At 40.9% G+C, this 17,838-nt stretch overlaps 1 protein-coding gene across 3 annotated transcripts in view; it reads right to left on the bottom strand.

The window, feature by feature from the left end:
• Positions 1 to 17,096, bottom strand: part of LOC143293842 (nostrin-like) — a 113,274-nt gene extending 96,178 nt beyond the window's left edge. The window contains exon 1 of one of the 3 annotated variants that reach the window (XM_076605128.1): positions 16,955 to 17,096. In XM_076605128.1, coding sequence (XP_076461243.1) covers positions 16,955 to 16,981 — 27 coding nt within the window. In that variant the 5' untranslated portion in view covers positions 16,982 to 17,096. The remainder of the gene's footprint in view (positions 1 to 16,954) is intronic. The other 2 variants (XM_076605126.1, XM_076605127.1) reach the window with 2 other exon arrangements.
• Between the last annotated feature and the right edge of the window lie 742 nt (positions 17,097 to 17,838).

The following is a 17,838-nucleotide window of genomic DNA, read 5'->3' as shown; positions in this document are numbered from 1 at the left end:
TTGTAGACCTCTGCTGGTATAGAGTCTGAGCCAGGTGCTTTGCCACTGGATAGCAGACGGATTGCTTTATGGGTCTCAAGAAGTGTTGGCGGATCGTCCAGTGCTTCGTTGATGGGGACTTGTGGGAGACGGCCTATGGCTTCATCATTTATGGAGGAAGGGCGATTTAAGACACTGTTGAAGTGCTCAGCCCAGCGTTCAAGAATTTTCTCCTTCTCGGTGATCAAGGTATTCCCATCTGCACAGAGGAGGGGGGATGATCCTGAGGATGTGGGGCCGTAGACTTCTTTTAAGGCATCATAGAACCTCTTCATATCGGGCCTGTCAGCATATCCCTGGATCTCATCAGCTTTGTCACTCAGCCACTTATCCTGCATCTGGCGTAACTTTTGCTGAACAGTCCTGCGGATGGCATCGTACGCATCCTTTTTTGATGTGGACTTTGGGTTGCTCAGGTAGGCTTGATGCAGATGGCGTTTCTCATCCAGAAGCTGCTTGATTTCATCACAGTTTTCATCAAACCAGTCTTTGTGCTTTCTGGTCATGGGTCCCAGGGTCTCTGAAGCTGTACTATAGATCAGCTCACGCAGGGTCCTCCAGTCAGACTCCACATTCTGGTTGTCCAGAGAGGCGGATTCCAGACGATCTTCCAGCAGCTCCACAAAGGACTGTTTGATGGTGATGTTTTTCAGCTTAGCGATGTTGAGCCGTTTTGGAGCCTTCTGGCCTTGGGGGCGTCTCTTGGGCTGGATTCGAATATTCAGCTTCGAGACTACAAGGCGATGGTCTGTCTAACACTCGGCGCCGCACATGGTCTTTGTTATATGTACATCTTGCCTATCCCTTTTCCTGACGATGACATAATCGATGAGATGCCAATGCTTTGAGCGAGGGTGCATCCATGACGTCCTGTTACGGGTAGGGAGGCAGAAAACTGTGTTGGTTATCAGCAGTTCGTGCTCTGCACAGGTCTGAAGCAAAAGCAATCCATTTGGGTTGCAGTGGCCCACACCGTGCTTTCCAATCACTCCATCCCCGGAGATGTAGTCAGAGCCAACTCTAGCATTGAAGTCCCCAAGAATGATGAGCTTGTCTGCTTTAGGGATAGCAGCAATGACAGAGTGAAGGTCCTTGTAGAACTTCGCCTTCACTTCATCCGGGTTGGTCATGGTTGGGGTGTAGGCACTGACAATGGTGAGGTGCTTCTGGCCAGATGCCAATGGGAGTTTCATGGTCATAAGCCTATCGTTGACTCCCTTTGGGATTCCAGCTAGCTTGCTGACAAGTGCTGTTTTTACTGCAAAACCAACGCCAGCCTCACGTCACTCTTCGCTTCCTCGTCCACTCCAGAAGAAGGTGTAACCAGATCCCCATTCACAGAGCTCACCTTCGCCTGCAAGCCGAGTCTCACTCAAGGCTGCGATGTCAATGTTGTACTCTTATCTGGCGAGTTCGGATGCAACTAGTGTCATTCTCCTTTGGGGTCTGTCCGCGTTATCTCTGTCCAGGAGAGTCCTTATGTTCCAAGCACCAATGGTGAGAGGAACGATCCTTGTTTTTTTCTTTTCTTTCTTTTTGTTTTGACCACTGATGTAGGGTCCCCGCCAGCCGCGGTATGCTGGCCAGGGTGATATGGAGCAGGCAATTTTTAGGGCACCTTTTCTAGCCCCTTCCTCATGCCAGGGAGGTGAGCAGTGCATTCCTAAAGAGGGCTGCTCAGACGCTCAGACGGCTGCCGAGCTCCATCGCTGCTCCTGTCGACGAAGAACGACCCTATGGCCTGAGCCGCTTGCGTGCAGATCTGCGGCTGCGACTGCCAGTGTACCCACACCTGTCGTTTCGTCGCTCGCCTGTCGCCACAGGACTTGGGGGTGATGAAATGATGCAGGATGAAAGGTCATTTTGGATGACTGATGACTTGCGCGATGAGTTTGTTTAAAGTGAAGAGGAGTTGCGCAACATCGACCTCACTCTCTCGTCCGGGTCCACCAATTTCCAGTGGCAAGACTAAGTCGAGACGACTGGAGGATGAGCACGGATGCAGTGGATGACCAAGATATCCTTTCGGTGTCTCATCTTGCTCTCTGCACTCCACAGTGCGTTGCTGTAACTGCCTTCCTCTCCGTTGAACCGATAGGTTTCTTCCGCAGATTCTGCCGGATCCAGACTTCACATGCATGGGTAGACACACCCCGGGGGCCAACTGCGTGTGGCATGCACACAGCACGGTGGAGCTAGATGGCCGTCGGTGGCTCTCTTGAGCCAACGCCCTTTTATGGATCTCCATAAGGGTGTCTAGCCACCCGCCTCACCAGTCCCGGCAATCCGACCCTGAACAGGTTGTACTGGATTACAGGTTACCAGTAGCAGATCTAATGACCTGACCTGACCTTGTTAATTAATGCTATGGGGCTTAATTTGCTTTAAACTGATCTTTCTCATCTTAAACATTACATTTTGAAATTATACTCAACACACAAAAAGCTTGTGTGTTTTATTCTCAGTGTACAGCGCTTTCACTATGTTCATTCGCCCAAGGGGTCTTTTTCGGAAAATACTAAAATCAATACGACGAGTGGACTTTATAGATCTATTGGCTGAGCCCTGAAGGTCATGGGCAAAAATCAATTGCGTACACATATTTATACATATTCAACGACGCCATTTTGTTTCAAGTTGATGACCTGCCCGCTCAATCCTATATTCAATCGACAATACACGATAACATGTGAAGAAAAGTTGGGGAAGGAGACCGTTAAATATTTATTCTGAGAAAGATTTGTGAACGCCTCATCACTTACTGATTATGCCCCAAACTGCCATCAAAATATCCACAAAATCAGTCGGAATTCACAGTGAAAAATAATAAACCATGAGAGTTAATACCCATGAATTGATGAAACGTAAAAATTTCCAGTCTTGACTTTTCTCACAATGAAGTCCTTTTCACTTCACACGACGTTTAGAAGTACTTGTACTTGGCTCTACATGTTATTAGTTTAACAAAATACTCAAATACCCTAACTTTAAAACTATAAAACTAGAATGAACATAAAAGAGAAATTGAATCGACCGAGTCAACCGCGGGTGTAACTAAACTTGTACATCTATCTAGATCCAGAGAAAACGCCTAAATGTTGCAGTGTGATTGCGGCGATAGCCACGTCTCCTTTACCGCGGACCGAAAAAGGAATTTTTAATTGCCCTTAAAGATTTTTTGAATGCCCAAGATACACCAGAATGATATGATTTAAACAGCGTTCTCACTGCAAATACCGCAATCGATTTATCGCCCTTTAAAAAAGCATGTTTAAATGTTATTTTTAACGTCAGTTAAGGAGACACGATAGTAAGACGGTTTCTTCTAACCCGAACACCCGGGTTTCGAATCTGCCGTTTTTTTTGTTTGTTTGTTTTTGTTTTGTTTTTGTTGTTGTTTTTAACCCGAAGCTTTATAATAACAAATACAGAACACATTTTAACGATTAGATTTTTTTAACTATCACAAGTGAGTCTTGAAGGCCTTGCCTCTCTTGTTTCTTATTGTTTAACATACGCTTATATTCTCTTAAAGCTATTGCATACTCATTATTACCATCCTTATCTAGTGTTCTACGGCATTTTCTCAGTAACCTACGAACATTTCTTCTAGTATTCTCGCATTCTTCATCAACTTGAACCAGTTCTTATGATGTTTATTTTTATCCACCCTAAATCTTTTCTTCATGCATTCTGCATACTCTCGAATGCAATCATTGAATAAATCCAAGGCTTCATTAACGTTAACATCAATCAAATCAAGAGCTGAGAGCCGAGAGAGAGAGAGAGAGACAGAGAGAGAGAGAGAGAGAGAGAGAGAGAATGTGTGTGTGTGTGAGAGAGACAGAGAGAGAGAGTATACAAACAAGTGACATAATATCCACACAGTCACTGAGTGGCGAGGATCGAGACACAAACTCGCAAGATTCCACAGACTGATGGACGAATGAAGTTGTGTAGTACTGAGAAAAGTAATATAATAAAACTATAGTAATATAATAAAACTATAAGCACAAATACACCTATTACGCACGGATGTAACCAAACAAAAGCTGCTGTCACACAAACAGTAAACACACACCACCATAAAGACAAGAACACACGAACCCAGCACTGTTTCTTCTTCGACATCCTCCTATCCATGGCACACAGTCATGCCTCCCACCACGACACAGGAACAATTCCGGGGCTGTCGGTGCCTGACACCTGGCCGCTCGATACAACGCACCGTATGCACGTGCACCAACAACCCACAACGAAGACGTTGGTGGATTCACTCACTCAGTCAATCGTTCCATGCATGATTCAAACGATAAAACATTTATACCACGACGTACGCAGCAACAGAACTCGGCAAACAAGCCACGAGTTTGGAGGAGCGTCCACTGTTTTGAAAAGGCGTGGATCATTCACTGCGCGTCCTCGTCGCTACACCTGAATAATTAGTCTTCACCCCTGTAGTGGTTTCCTGGCGCAGTGGCAATGATTTCTGCACAGAGATCGTGGGGATATTTCGTCTGTTCAGGGTCGGCCACGCCTTGCTCTCGCATCTGTTTCCAGAAGCAACATGCTGGAAGCGAGTTCCCTTACGACAACCTGACATGCTCTACCATTCATCCAACACATTGCCGTTTTCTCCTCTTTCTCATCGACCCATCGACTTCTGCTCGCTTCTGCTGCTGGTGGGGATCTGTGGGTTCTGGAAAGTGGAAGTACATGCGCGTGATTCTCTCTCTCTCTCTCTCGTGTGAGTGTGTGTGTGTGTGTGTGCACGCGCATGCTTGTGTGTGTGTTCTCTGGCCTGAGAAAGTATTTATATTTTGTACCAGTTGAAAGATTTGAAGCTATACAATGTGCGGATTATGTTCTATTCATACAAATACTTTTATATTTTAAACACACACACACACACACACACACACACACTGCACTCCGTTTGTGGATTGTTGCTGTTGTTGTTGTCTGAAGGGGATCTTGAAACCAATACAGAATGCGGAGAACCCATTCTGACTGAGAACTGTACATGGCGATAGCACTTTCAGAGTCCTTGTCGCCAAACTGTGAGTGAGACACAGTACACTGTAGTTTACAGTCCTGGTCCATTTTGTGTTTAGTTGACGCAGTACACCGCAACAGTACTTTCACAGTCCTGGTCAATCAATTGACACCCAGTACACAGTAACAGTATTTCACAGACCTACTCCATTAATTGAGGACTGTATAGAGTAACAGAAGTTCACAGTCTTGGTCCTACAACTGAGACACTGTTAACATACAGTAGTTCATAGCCCTACTCCATTAGTTGATAGATACACAGAAACTAATAACATTAGTTAAGTCATTGTCCATAAACTGAGACACAGTACACAATAATAGTACTTCACAGTCGTGGTTCATTAACTGACACAGTCAGTAACAGTAGTTCATAGTCCTATTACATTACCTGTAACACACTACACAGCGACAGTTGTTCATAATCCTACTCTATTAACTGTGACACAGTGCGCACTACACATTAATAGTTATTCACAGTCCTGCTCCTTCAACTGAGACATGGTACACACTACAGAGTAATAGCAGTTCACAGTACTTCTCATTTAACTGAGACACACCACGCAGCAACAGTTGTTCGCAATCTTACTCATTTAACTGAGACACTGTACACAGTAAGAGCAGGCCACATCCTATTCCATTGACTGAGACACTACACAGTTAACTGCCCTGGGCAACCCCTTTCCCCTGAACAAATGTCTGGAAGAAAGACGGCCTGGCAACAGGCTTTTTGCCCTGTGTGTGTGTGTGTGTGTGTGTGTGTGTGTGCTCTCGCGCACGCGAGCACTGTGTGTGTGTGACTGAGACAGAGGAGAGAGAGAGAATATCAAGTATGTATGCAATCTCTCTCTCTCTCTCTCTCTCTCTCTCTCTCTCTCTCTCACACACACACACACACACACACACACACACACACACACACACACACACACACACACACACACACACGGCTATGAACATCATACTCCATTAACTGAGATACAGTACACAGTAACAGTAGGCCATGCCCTACTCCATTAACTGAGACAGTCCTGGTCCATTGACTGAGACACAGTACACAGTAACAGTACTTCAGTCCTGGTCAATTTACTGAGACATAGAACACAGCAATTGTTGTTCACAGTCCTACTTTGTTAACTGAGAAATGTACAGAGTTGTAGAAGTAAACTGTTTTGTTGCATTAACTGAGACACACTACACAGTTATAGTAGTTCGCAGTCCTACTCCATTAACTGAGGACTGCATTAACTGAGAACTGTATAATGTAATAGTAGCTCACATAGTCCTGGTCCAATAGCTCCGACATGGTAGAAAGTAATGGTATTTCATAGCGCTACTCCATTAACTGAGACACAGTACACAGTAGCAGTACTTCAATTTCTCATTTTCTGGTTCATTAACTAATGCATACATCCCCCAGCCAGGATCAATATCATTCATGCCAGGAAAGATGGATGCAGGACTTCACTGGTAATATAATATCACAGCTAGGCAGACTGATGGGGAACTTAACTCTCCCCTCCCAGTTTCTGTCAGACACACAAACACTCTCTCTCTCTCTCTCTGTATACAAAGACAGAGAGAGAGACAATAATAATCAAATGAACAGTACTGTGATATATTTGGAGAACTAATTTTTTTAAATATTTGAAAAGTCACTCGGTTTTCCTGTAGGAAAGTAAGATAAGAACTGTATGTATGTATGTATGTATGTATGAATCTATCTATCTATCTATCTATCTATATATATATATATATATATATATATATATAATGTGTGTGTGTGTATGTGTGTAAATAGGAATTTATTTCAGGCTTCCAGTTGTGTTTGGACCCACAAGCTCTCACTGTCTCAGTCATCAGTTCATGTAAATCATGATAAACAAGTTCACCATAATGATTTTTTTTTTCAAATTTGTCTTTATTTATATATCTTCACTTAAATTTTTTTTTTTTAAACCAACTGAACTCCCTGTTTGTCTTGAGTGACATACAGTATCTGATGTCTTTTTCTTTCTCTCTCTCTCACTCAGCCACCTATTTATTCACACACACATGCACACACACGCACGCACGCACACACACACACACACACACACACACACACACAAACATGCACATATGCATGCATGCATGCACACACCCACACCACACACCCCTCCCACACACACACACACACACACACACACACACACACACACACAAATATTCTGGCACTGGACACATGTCAACAAGGACCACCCCCAAGAGAAGATAATGAAAACCACTTGTTTGAGTGTGTATAAATGTATTTGGGTGAGTGAGTTTTTTCAAGTTAGTGATCATGACCAAAACAGAGGAGTATGACTATGAGTGAGTACACATGGGCTCCTCTGTTGTATGAGGGATGCTGGGAGTTCATTGTTTTCAAGCTGTGATTATGACTAATATAAGCTGACTTCACACACTTTCACCTCAGAGAGTACTTTGAAGTTACAATAACAGTTTGTGTGTGTGTGTGTGTGTGTGTGTATGTGCGCGCGCGCCTAGAGTTGACTTAATCAAGATTTTGCGCCTTTTATATATTATTATTATTAGTAGTAGTAGTATTTTTATGTATTTATCTTCTTCTTTTTTTTCCAAGGCCTGACTAAGCGCGTTGGGTTACGCTGCTGGTCAGGCATCTGCTTGGCAGATGTGGTGTAGCATATATGGATTTGACCGAACGCAGTGACGCCTCCTTGAACTACTGATACTGATACTGCTTCACACTTCTACTACATCAAAAACCATACTGTATTGTGTATACAATATGTGTCTTTTTTGTGCCATTATGTGTGCATGTGAGAACTCAGAAATATTGCACTGCAAGGCCACCAGCCTGTTTGCAAAAGAAGTACATACATACATTTAAGACACACAAAATACCAAAAATATAAGGTGGAAGGGACACAACATTTCTTAACTGAAAAGTAGACAAATAATGATTTTAGTTTGTAACAGTTCCTGCAATTACATTTTTCTTTTCTAAACAGCTGTATTATCATGTCATTTCTTCGTCTCTCTTCTTTAAGGCATAATATATAAACATTGCCACAGAGCGAGTAATTAGCCTGTTTTCATTTGTAAAAGTAACACTATGTCTGTGTGTTCATTTATATTTCTGAAAATTTTCACTATGTATTTTTCCCTGATTAACTGATACATTGGGCATACTAATAAGAAATGACGTTCGTCTTCTACCACCTTACAGTTTGATTTTTCTGAGTATCTTTTGTGCAATATTTTTCTCCCTTATGCCTAGCCTAAATTTAGCAAAGACAGTACGAAACTTAATGATAGTAACATCCAAGAATAAGATGTATTTTTCTGGTTGCAACAATGACAAAACAGCAATATGTGGACTATCTATAACTTTCAGAAAGTTTATTTGACCAGTCTTGTTTATAACAGTCTAATATGCGTTGTTTAAAAACTTGCATGAATGCGTTTTCGTTTCCAGCTCCTCCATTCAACCAAACATATGAAAATCCATACATATGTAAGCAATGCTTCACCATGCTGACCTATTTGTCTTTGTCCATCTGGCATTCTGCGTTTCTGATATTTATGTTTTTAAACATTTCATAAGCTTGTTTTGGCAGTCTGGCAAGACAGTTTTTGTAGCTTGAACCAGTATCATAATCACCTTGATTACACTATCAACATATAATGGGTACCTACCTAGTTCACCATACACCATCAGATTTGGAGTTTTGGGACCTACTCTGAGAAAACACTTACAGGTAAATATTATGAGGGGCTTTTACAGACTGAAAGCGAGTCACCCCTCAAATTTCAGCTGAATACAACAACATAGGCTTTACCTGGGCATCAAATAATTCAAAGAAAACTGATAGTTCCTTATTTCCAAGGCTCCACATTGTTTTAATGGTTTCTACCACTCAACCTTTGGCTCTGCCAGAAAATTCTTCTAATGCAATATCAAGACAGTTTTGTAGTTATAGTACAGCCCAAACATTTATAACTATATATTAACAACTTATATCCCTTTTCCATCAAGAAACTATTTTTCTGCTTTTGCCAAATGCCCTCCTCTTCTAAAAACCATAATTTTTGTTTTGTTAAATTTACAGTCAGCCAAGAGACTTCTATGTTTTCTGCAAGATTCTTTATTTCATTTTGTAAACCTACAGGTGTGGGTGAGATCAAAAACAAATATCATCTGCAAATAAAAGCAAAAATATTTCTTGTATGATCTGGAAAAAATTGAAAACCATGCTTTCCTTTCCTCTTGACACTTTCAGCTACTTCTGTGATTAACAAAGAAAAAATCAGGGGAGACAACAAACAACCTTGCTTCACCCTGGCAGGACAGTCAAAGAAGTCAGATATTTCAGACCCCCAGCAAACACAACACTGAACTGATTTATATGTAGCCAAGTGCTTTAGCTTCATCCTGCTTCAGACAGCGCTCTTAGTCTTCAGATAATGCTTCACGGACAAACAGAATATCAGACGATGATAGTTTTCGCAACTAACCCGCGTGCAGAATATGTGTGACGTCACTCCCAGTTTGAACGCAAAGCCGCTTACATCATTTTGTTCTCGCCAGACAGCCTACTCCTCGACCAGCGTTGCGGTATGCTATTGGCTGAGCTGGAATCTGTGTTTCTGGTCCACCGTATTTAATTAATATATCTTTTGTCAGATCAGTAAACTACAAATATTATATACTGGCAGAATCGTCACAATTCCATCTTTAAATCTATTCCATTTGTGTTTGCCTACGTTAAACTGATTTAACGCAGTTTGTAATTTTCAGCGACGAGCTCGTTAAAACTGACCCTATTCAGGTGACTTAAATTAAGATTATAAATTCATAGTAAATAATCAACACTTCATTTTATACTCATTATAAAGTAGGTTTTGAGCTCTTTCTTTTGCACCTTATCCAATGTAAACCTGCATAAACTGGCACAGTGAGTGATGAGTGGTCATTTCATACCTGGTCAGTCATCTGACCAGAGCTGCTCTCTCTCTCTCTCTCTCTTGCTGTGTCAAGAGCAGTGTGTTTGTCGTGTGTGTCCCCACAATGGCCGACATCTCGCTACGTATCGCTGTAAGTACTAGTGTGTAGAACGTGTTGATTTGTAAACTGTATTGCTCGACACAGTACTTGTGTTCATATGAGTATGTTCAGTTAATTCTTTGTTCAGTTATTGATTTGACATGTTAGTCACAGCTCTGCTATGATTGATCTAGAAAATCGCCATGCCGTCATATGCTCGTAGCAGTATTCCATTTGATTCTTCTTTACGTCACTGTCAGTGACATCTTTGGACACTAACAGTTTGTTCGAGAATAATCTAGTGAGTGCATATGACACGTTCTTTCTTATTTGCTGTCACTGATGAAGGTTAGTGTTTCACTGATTCTCAGTACTCTAAGATGTGTGTAGTATTCTGCTGTTGTGATTACAAGATAGTGTTGGATTAATATCAGTTATTGGTTAAAACCACCTGATATGTATCAGTCTGTTAATTGTAATTTAGTTATCATGCTCTCTCCTACACGGTTTACTCCAGTATAGTGCAACATGATAAACTGATTCATTTGAGTCACTTTGACACAGTATAAGCTTTACCTAATCTATACTGTCAGTGTACTTTCACTAAATCAGCATAGCTTCAATCATTTTATCTGCACTATTTAAATGTATTAGAAATGTCATTTGATGTCAGTGTTTGGTCTTCACACATATGCATTACCAAGTGGTAGTCTTTCCATGTAATATGTATACATATGCTTTATTATTCACTTGTGCCGACATGTTGTGCTAGTGACATTTGTTTGTGTCATTCCAGGCACTGTCTTCTTTTTATGTCTTCTCTTCTTTCTCTTCCTTTTATCTCTTCTCCATTATTTCTTCTTCTTAGTTCTTCTCTACATAACTATTGTAAATAAAACAATAGAAAAACCCATTTGTGACTGGCCTCTGTATGTTCCTGGCCTGTGCACAGGAATTCTTATCTATCCTTTTATCATATAAATCATTTTAGGTAGTACTTTTGTACCGTCCGTACCCTTATAATCACTCGGTTCGACTACCAAAAGTGGCGTCGCCGACAGGATTCTGATCCTTCAAAATATCTTTACAACAGGATTAAGATCCTTCAAAAATATCCTTAGGACAGGATATTGATCCTTGATAGATCCAAATTATTCCTTTTAATGTTTCAATTCTTTTATCAAAATTCAATCCATCCCTAAACCACAGCCCTTTACCACCAAGTGTACCTTGTTACAACTTGGCGCTGTGAGCATAGGATGTGCTAACTCTTTTAATCTCTAATAATAAATCACAGCTCCTAGCCAAGCTAATCACTATTACATATACATTACCTGGAGCATTTGGAGCATTTTCGTAGATGTTTTGACTTTATGTAAGACTAACCAAAGACTAGTTCTATCTACTGAATCGAAAACTTTCATGTAGTCGATAAATGCAACATAGAATTTACTTTTTCTATCTCCATACAAACATTTCTTAATCATAGATACAATTATAAAAATATTATCAGAAGTTGCATAATTTTTACGAAAGCCAGCTTGCTCCTCACATATTTTATGCTCATTCTCTGATACTTGCATGTGAGAGAGAGAAAGAGACAGAACGTGTGTGTGTCAAGTCAAGTCAAGTCATGTCAAGATTTTATATCATGATGGTAAACTGAATAAGCAACAATTGCTTTTTTACATCAAGCCATCAATGAAAATAATAAAATAATAATAATAAATAAATAAAAATTAAAAAGAAGGGGAAAAAAAGAAGAAAAAATAGGAGAGAGAGAGAGAGAAGAAACAAGCAGATGAAGAGCAACAATAACAACAAAATGCATATATATATATATATATATATATATATATAATATGTGTGTGTGTGTGTGTGTGTGTGTGACCAAGCGCGCTATGCTTGCTCCAAAACTGCTCACACACAAGCTAAAGCAGACGACGTTTTCCCTCCTTACCAGCGCCCAAACTTGTGTGACGTCACTTCACTTACATCATTTTGTCCTCGCCAGACCACCTGCTCAACCAGTGTCGTATCGCGGTACGTCATTGGCTGAGAGCAAACTTGTGTTTCTGTTCCACCGTAATTAATTAATACCTCTTTTGTCAGATCAGTAAACTACAAGTATTATATACTGGCAGAATCGTCACAATTCCATCTTTAAATCTATTCCATTTATGTTTGCCTACGTTAAACTGATTTAACGCAGTTTGTAATTTTCAGCGACGAGCTTGTTAAAACTGACCCTGTTCAGGTGACTTAAGATTATAAATTTATCTTAAATAACCAACACTTCATTTTATACTCATTATAAAGTGGGTGTTGAGCTCTTTCTTTTGCAACTTATCTGACGTAAATCGGTTCAGGAATCATTTAGAAATCTGTCACTGAACACCTTCAAACAAACACAATTGTCATCGGATTCTCCGTGATTAGTGACGATCTGCTTGCAAGCACACGTGACGGCCTTTGTGGTCCGCTAAACTTGCATAAATTGGCACAGTGAGGGATGAGTGGTCATTTCATACCTGGTCAGTCATCTGACCAGAGCGGCTCTCTCTCTCTCTCTCTCTCTCTCTCCCTCTCTCTCTCTCTTGCTGTGTCGCGAGCAGCTTGTTGTGTCGTGTGTGTTCCCACAACGGCTGACACCTCGCTACGTATTGCTGTAAGTACTAGTGTGTAGAATGTGTTGATTTGTAAATTGTATAATTCGACACAGTACTTGTGTTCATATGAGTATGTTCAATTATTGCTTTGTTCAGTTAATTCTTTGTTCAGTTATTGCTTTGACATCTTAGTCACAGCTCGGCTATGATTGATCTAGAAAATCGCCATGTCATCATTTGTGTCATTCCAGGCACTGTCTTCTTCTCATTATCTCTTCTCTTAGGTTTTCTTCTCATCTAATAACTATTGTAAATCTTCTTCTTCTTCTTCTTCTGCGTTCACTCGTATGCACACGTGTGGGCTTTTACGTGTATGACCGTTTTTACCCCGCCATGTAGGCAGCCATACTCCGTTTTCGGGGGTGTGCATGTTGGGTATGTTCTTGTTTCCATAACCCACCGAACGCTGACATGGATTACAGGATCTTTAACGTGCGTATTTGATCTTCTGCTTGCATATACACACGAAGGGGGTTCAGGCACTAGCAGGTCTGCACATATGTTGACCTGGGAGATCGTAAAAATCTCCACCCTTTACCCACCAGGCGCCGTCACCGTGATTCGAACCCGGGACCCTCAGATTGAAAGTCCAACGCTTTAACCACTCGGCTATTGCGCCCGTCACTATTGTAAATAAAACAATAGAAAAACCCATTTGTGACTGGCCTCTATATGTTCCTGGCCTGTGCGTGGGATCTTGTCTATCCTCTCATTCAATCAATCATTTAGTTAAGTCTTTTGTGCCGTACCCTATTAGAACCACTCGGGACACGGCCACACACACACACACACACATATATATATATATATATATATATATACAAGAATATTGTGATAAAGAAATACACAATTGCATTTCTATTTACACACACACACACACACACACCACCACCACATCCACCATCACCACCACCACTGAACACAAATTCTCGGACACAATTACACCATGCCCATCCCATCCACATGCACATGTTCCCCCATATAGTGGAAAATCCTTGCCAACACAAGCATATACAAAATATTTCACAATTAATAGGAATATCAGACTAACAGATCAAAATTTTTATTACTGTTAATTATTTTCAATGAGGTGATTCTTCAGATTTTTCTTAAACACGTTTTTATTTACGATACTTTTCAGAGTGAGTGGGAGATTATTCCATAAATTTCCACCAGAATACAGAAAGCTGGATTTGTAAAGGTTGTTTCTTGGTCTGGGTATGCAGAGTATGTGGTTGTGTCTGTGTTCCTTGGTTTTAAAAGTGTCTGCAATCTTTTTTGGGGCATTTCCATACATAACATTATGCATGCAAACAGCTTTGTTGAAGTACAGCCTGTTGTGTGTGTGTGCACGCTTGTGTATGTGTGTGTGTGTGTGTGTGTGTGTGTGTGTGTGTGTGTGTGTGTGTGTGTCTGTCTGTGAATTTGTTGTGAATGTCTCAATCTATGAACCATAGTCCTACAAACCAGCTTCTGGAAATAAACTTATCATAATGATAATGTGGAGATTCATTTAGTAATGATCACACCAGTCAGGCACTGAAAAATAATTTACAATATCAAGAATCAAAGTGGACTGAGGTGAAAGAAATAACTCAATCATCCAAATTACAAAAGCTACTGGTTTTTATCAAAGAGATGCAATATGATTACAATAATGAATTTATAATTTCAAGTATTTTTTTCATCTCCCAGGAATGTGGGTATAAGGAGCTTTATTATTACTATACGTATATCAAGTGTGCAAAATAAATTAATCCCTTGCACTTGCCACATAAGAATTGGCACACAAGCTCTTTTTACAACTACCAATAACCAAATCTGTGGGGTTTTGTTTTGTTTTTTTATTAATCATGTGCTTTATGCCTGAATTATTAATATTATATAGTCATGTCTACTATATATAGATACAATTTCATTGGTTTCAACTGCTTTAAATCACCATGTGTGCTGAGGAAATGCACTGGTTTGCATGGTTGTTTCACATATTCTGCTGAAAGAAAAGTAAAGAGAGGGGGAGAAAGCGAGAGAGAGGGATAACAATAACGTTAACAATAACAATTTTTTATTCAGATAAAGGCCAAAGCCCCTTACTGAAGGGGGTAACATTAAAGAAGGATAAATAAGATTTAACATGACACACATTATAACTACGAATCTACAACACAACCAACCAAAAATTGCTAACACAGATGTTCAACAACATTCACATCATAACATTTCGCAATCTCTTCAATGCCTCATATATAAATGGCCAAGTTACACAGAGTAGACTCATGTCTTGACAACATAAGCAAATTAAATATAAAGTTAGATGGATCTTTCTAATACTTTGGTTGGATTAGTTTTTGTCTGAGGTCACTCAAGTCAGGGCAACATTACATAAATGACAAGTAAACACAGGTTCCCTTAAATTTCCATATCCAAAACAATGAATAGCAAATAGCACAAATCACAGCCCCCATGACCCACAATCCCCACAACCGCATCCACAAACACACCCACAAGCAAATATACACATGTATGTGCTCGCACATCCACAGAGCTCTCCTGACACATGTATACTTACACACTCACACGCACGCACGCACGCACACACACACACACAAACATGCACATATGCATGCACACGCACGCATACACACACTCACACACACACATTATGTTTGTGTGAGTGAGTGAGTGTGTGTGTGTCGTGGAAGCTGCAATACATAGCCTAGGAATGCGTGTGTGGGGAAGAGGGGCAGCAGAGTAATTTGGGAGATGGTGTGTGTGTCAGTGTGTGTGTCAGTGTGTGTGTGTGTGTGTGTGTACCAGGGCTCGTGTACGTTTGTATATATATGTATTTGGGCCTGTGTACTTTTGTTTGTGCTTTCCTGTCTGTGAAACTGCATGTTCGTTGCTTATCTGTTATGCATGTGTGTGTGTGTGTGTGTGTGGGTCTGTATGTTTTACATTTATTTGCTTATTTGTTTATTTATTATCATTACTGTGTTTTTATTTTAATTTTCAATTTTTCTATTCTGAAATATATTTGTTTACTTTTTTTTCTTTTTTTACAAAATCTATTTATTCTCTTTTTCCCCTATCTTTATTTACCTTTTTTTTTTTCTCACGGCCCAACTAAGCGCACTGGGTTATGCTGCTGGTCAGGCATCTGCTTAGCAGACGTGTTGTGCATATGGATTTGTCCGAACGCAGTGATGCCTCCTTGACTGTTTGAGCTACTGATACTGATACTGTGTGTCTGTGTGTACTCCGCCTACCAAGCCTAGAGCACCGTCGCAACAGAGGAGACATGATTGACACTTATAAGTACATGCACGGGCTCTATGACATGGATAGGCCAAAGTTAGAACCAGCCACCAGCCACAACACCCGGGGACACAGCCTCAGGATAAAGAAAAAACACTGTAGGTTGAATGTCCGCAGCAGCTCCTTTTCTTAAAGAGTCGTGAACTCATGGAATAACCTGCCAGACAGTGTTGTGACCGGTCCTACCCTAAACTGCTTCAAATCCAGGCTGGACGTGCACTGGCAACAGTTGCCTAGTGTGTACGAACCAACCTGCCTGCAGTAACTCAGCTACAGTGCTGCTTGCCACGCATGCTACAAACCAGTGCTGTAGCCACCAAGGAGAGGTGAACTAGCCTGAAGGAGGCTTCAACGCCCAAAAGTTCAAGGTTCAAGGTTGATACAGTGAGTGGGGGTGGAGGGTGTGAGGTTTTTTGGTGTGGGTTTTTTTTTTTTTTCGCCCTTATTCTGGATGTATGAAAATTTTGAGACAGCATTCATGCACTGGAACAATGAAGCCCCAACTGACTGTGTTAAATACTGCTAAATTACTTACTATAAGATTAGGATCTTGTTTATAATGACATAAAGCCTATATTGTGTGTGTGTGTGTGTGTCACTCTTGTGTGTGTGTGTGTGTGTGTTGTACAAGACAACAAATAAAGAAGCCCATCCCCCATCCTTCCTCCCATTCCCAATGTTACTATGGCACGATTGACACAAGTAGTATAAAATACATCATTTCCGGTATTACTTCTACAAGTTTCGCCTCTACTTTAAGACTTGCAGTTTTGGGTCCAGGGAATTATTTTAAAATAAAAACTGTTATGCTAAAACTAATTTTACATACCCAGAAACGATCTGAAAATGTCGACATTGTAGTTTTTCACTTGAAGGTGAATGAATCTACATTCACTGATCCAGCAGCAGAGTGCTGAATTACACACGACACTTCGTAAAATACAGAGCTCTACAGAACAGTGTTCAGTACTTCGTTTGTCAAAACAGGAAGACGCAAACAGTTAAATCTACAAATGGGTCTCGTTGGGGTCAAGGTGTATAACGTCAGACGTGCCATCACGCCAGGTTATGTCCCGGACAGATTTGACGTGTGCAAAACTGCCCTGGACATATTTTGCCACCGCACATGTTTTTGTTTTTTTTCGTTTTTTCCCATTGCCATTCCGGGCTAAAGTCCTATTTTAGCATCTTAAATTCAGGAACCTATTTTACCGGCATTTTTTATGCGTGTCGTAGGAAACGATGTTACCATTACACGGACGGTAAATGTTGTAACCCATTTTCAGTGGATTTCGACTCTTATTTTACTCAGTTTTGATGCGGATTCAGTCACTAACGTTCCACCATTCTGGTCCCACAGACTATGAAAACGTAACTATAAAAGGTGCAATTATTTAGGGCGCTAAAATTGCGGGATCACGGCAGCCGTCATGTCCTCAGTATCGTTAACGCGGCGACTGACCTTAAATAAATTATTGCACCTATTCAAACGAAATTTTTCGCCTGTTTCGCAATAAAAGGGGGAGGAATGATCGACATGTTGCGTGCAGTCGACCGTTCTAATGAAGAAATAGGCACAATACGACTCGAAATGACCGGCCCATAACACTGACGATGATTGAATCCCGAACCGCCGGGCACTTGTCTTCGCCGGCGGCGCAACTGCCGGCCTTGTTTTTTTGTTTCCTTGTTCATGGTTTGTGGGATCAAGCT

The sequence above is a fragment of the Babylonia areolata genome, chromosome 19, assembly GCF_041734735.1.
Source record: "Babylonia areolata isolate BAREFJ2019XMU chromosome 19, ASM4173473v1, whole genome shotgun sequence".
NCBI classification, from domain to species: Eukaryota; Metazoa; Mollusca; class Gastropoda; order Neogastropoda; family Buccinidae; genus Babylonia; species Babylonia areolata.
This window is presented reverse-complemented; position numbering and strand designations above follow the sequence as displayed.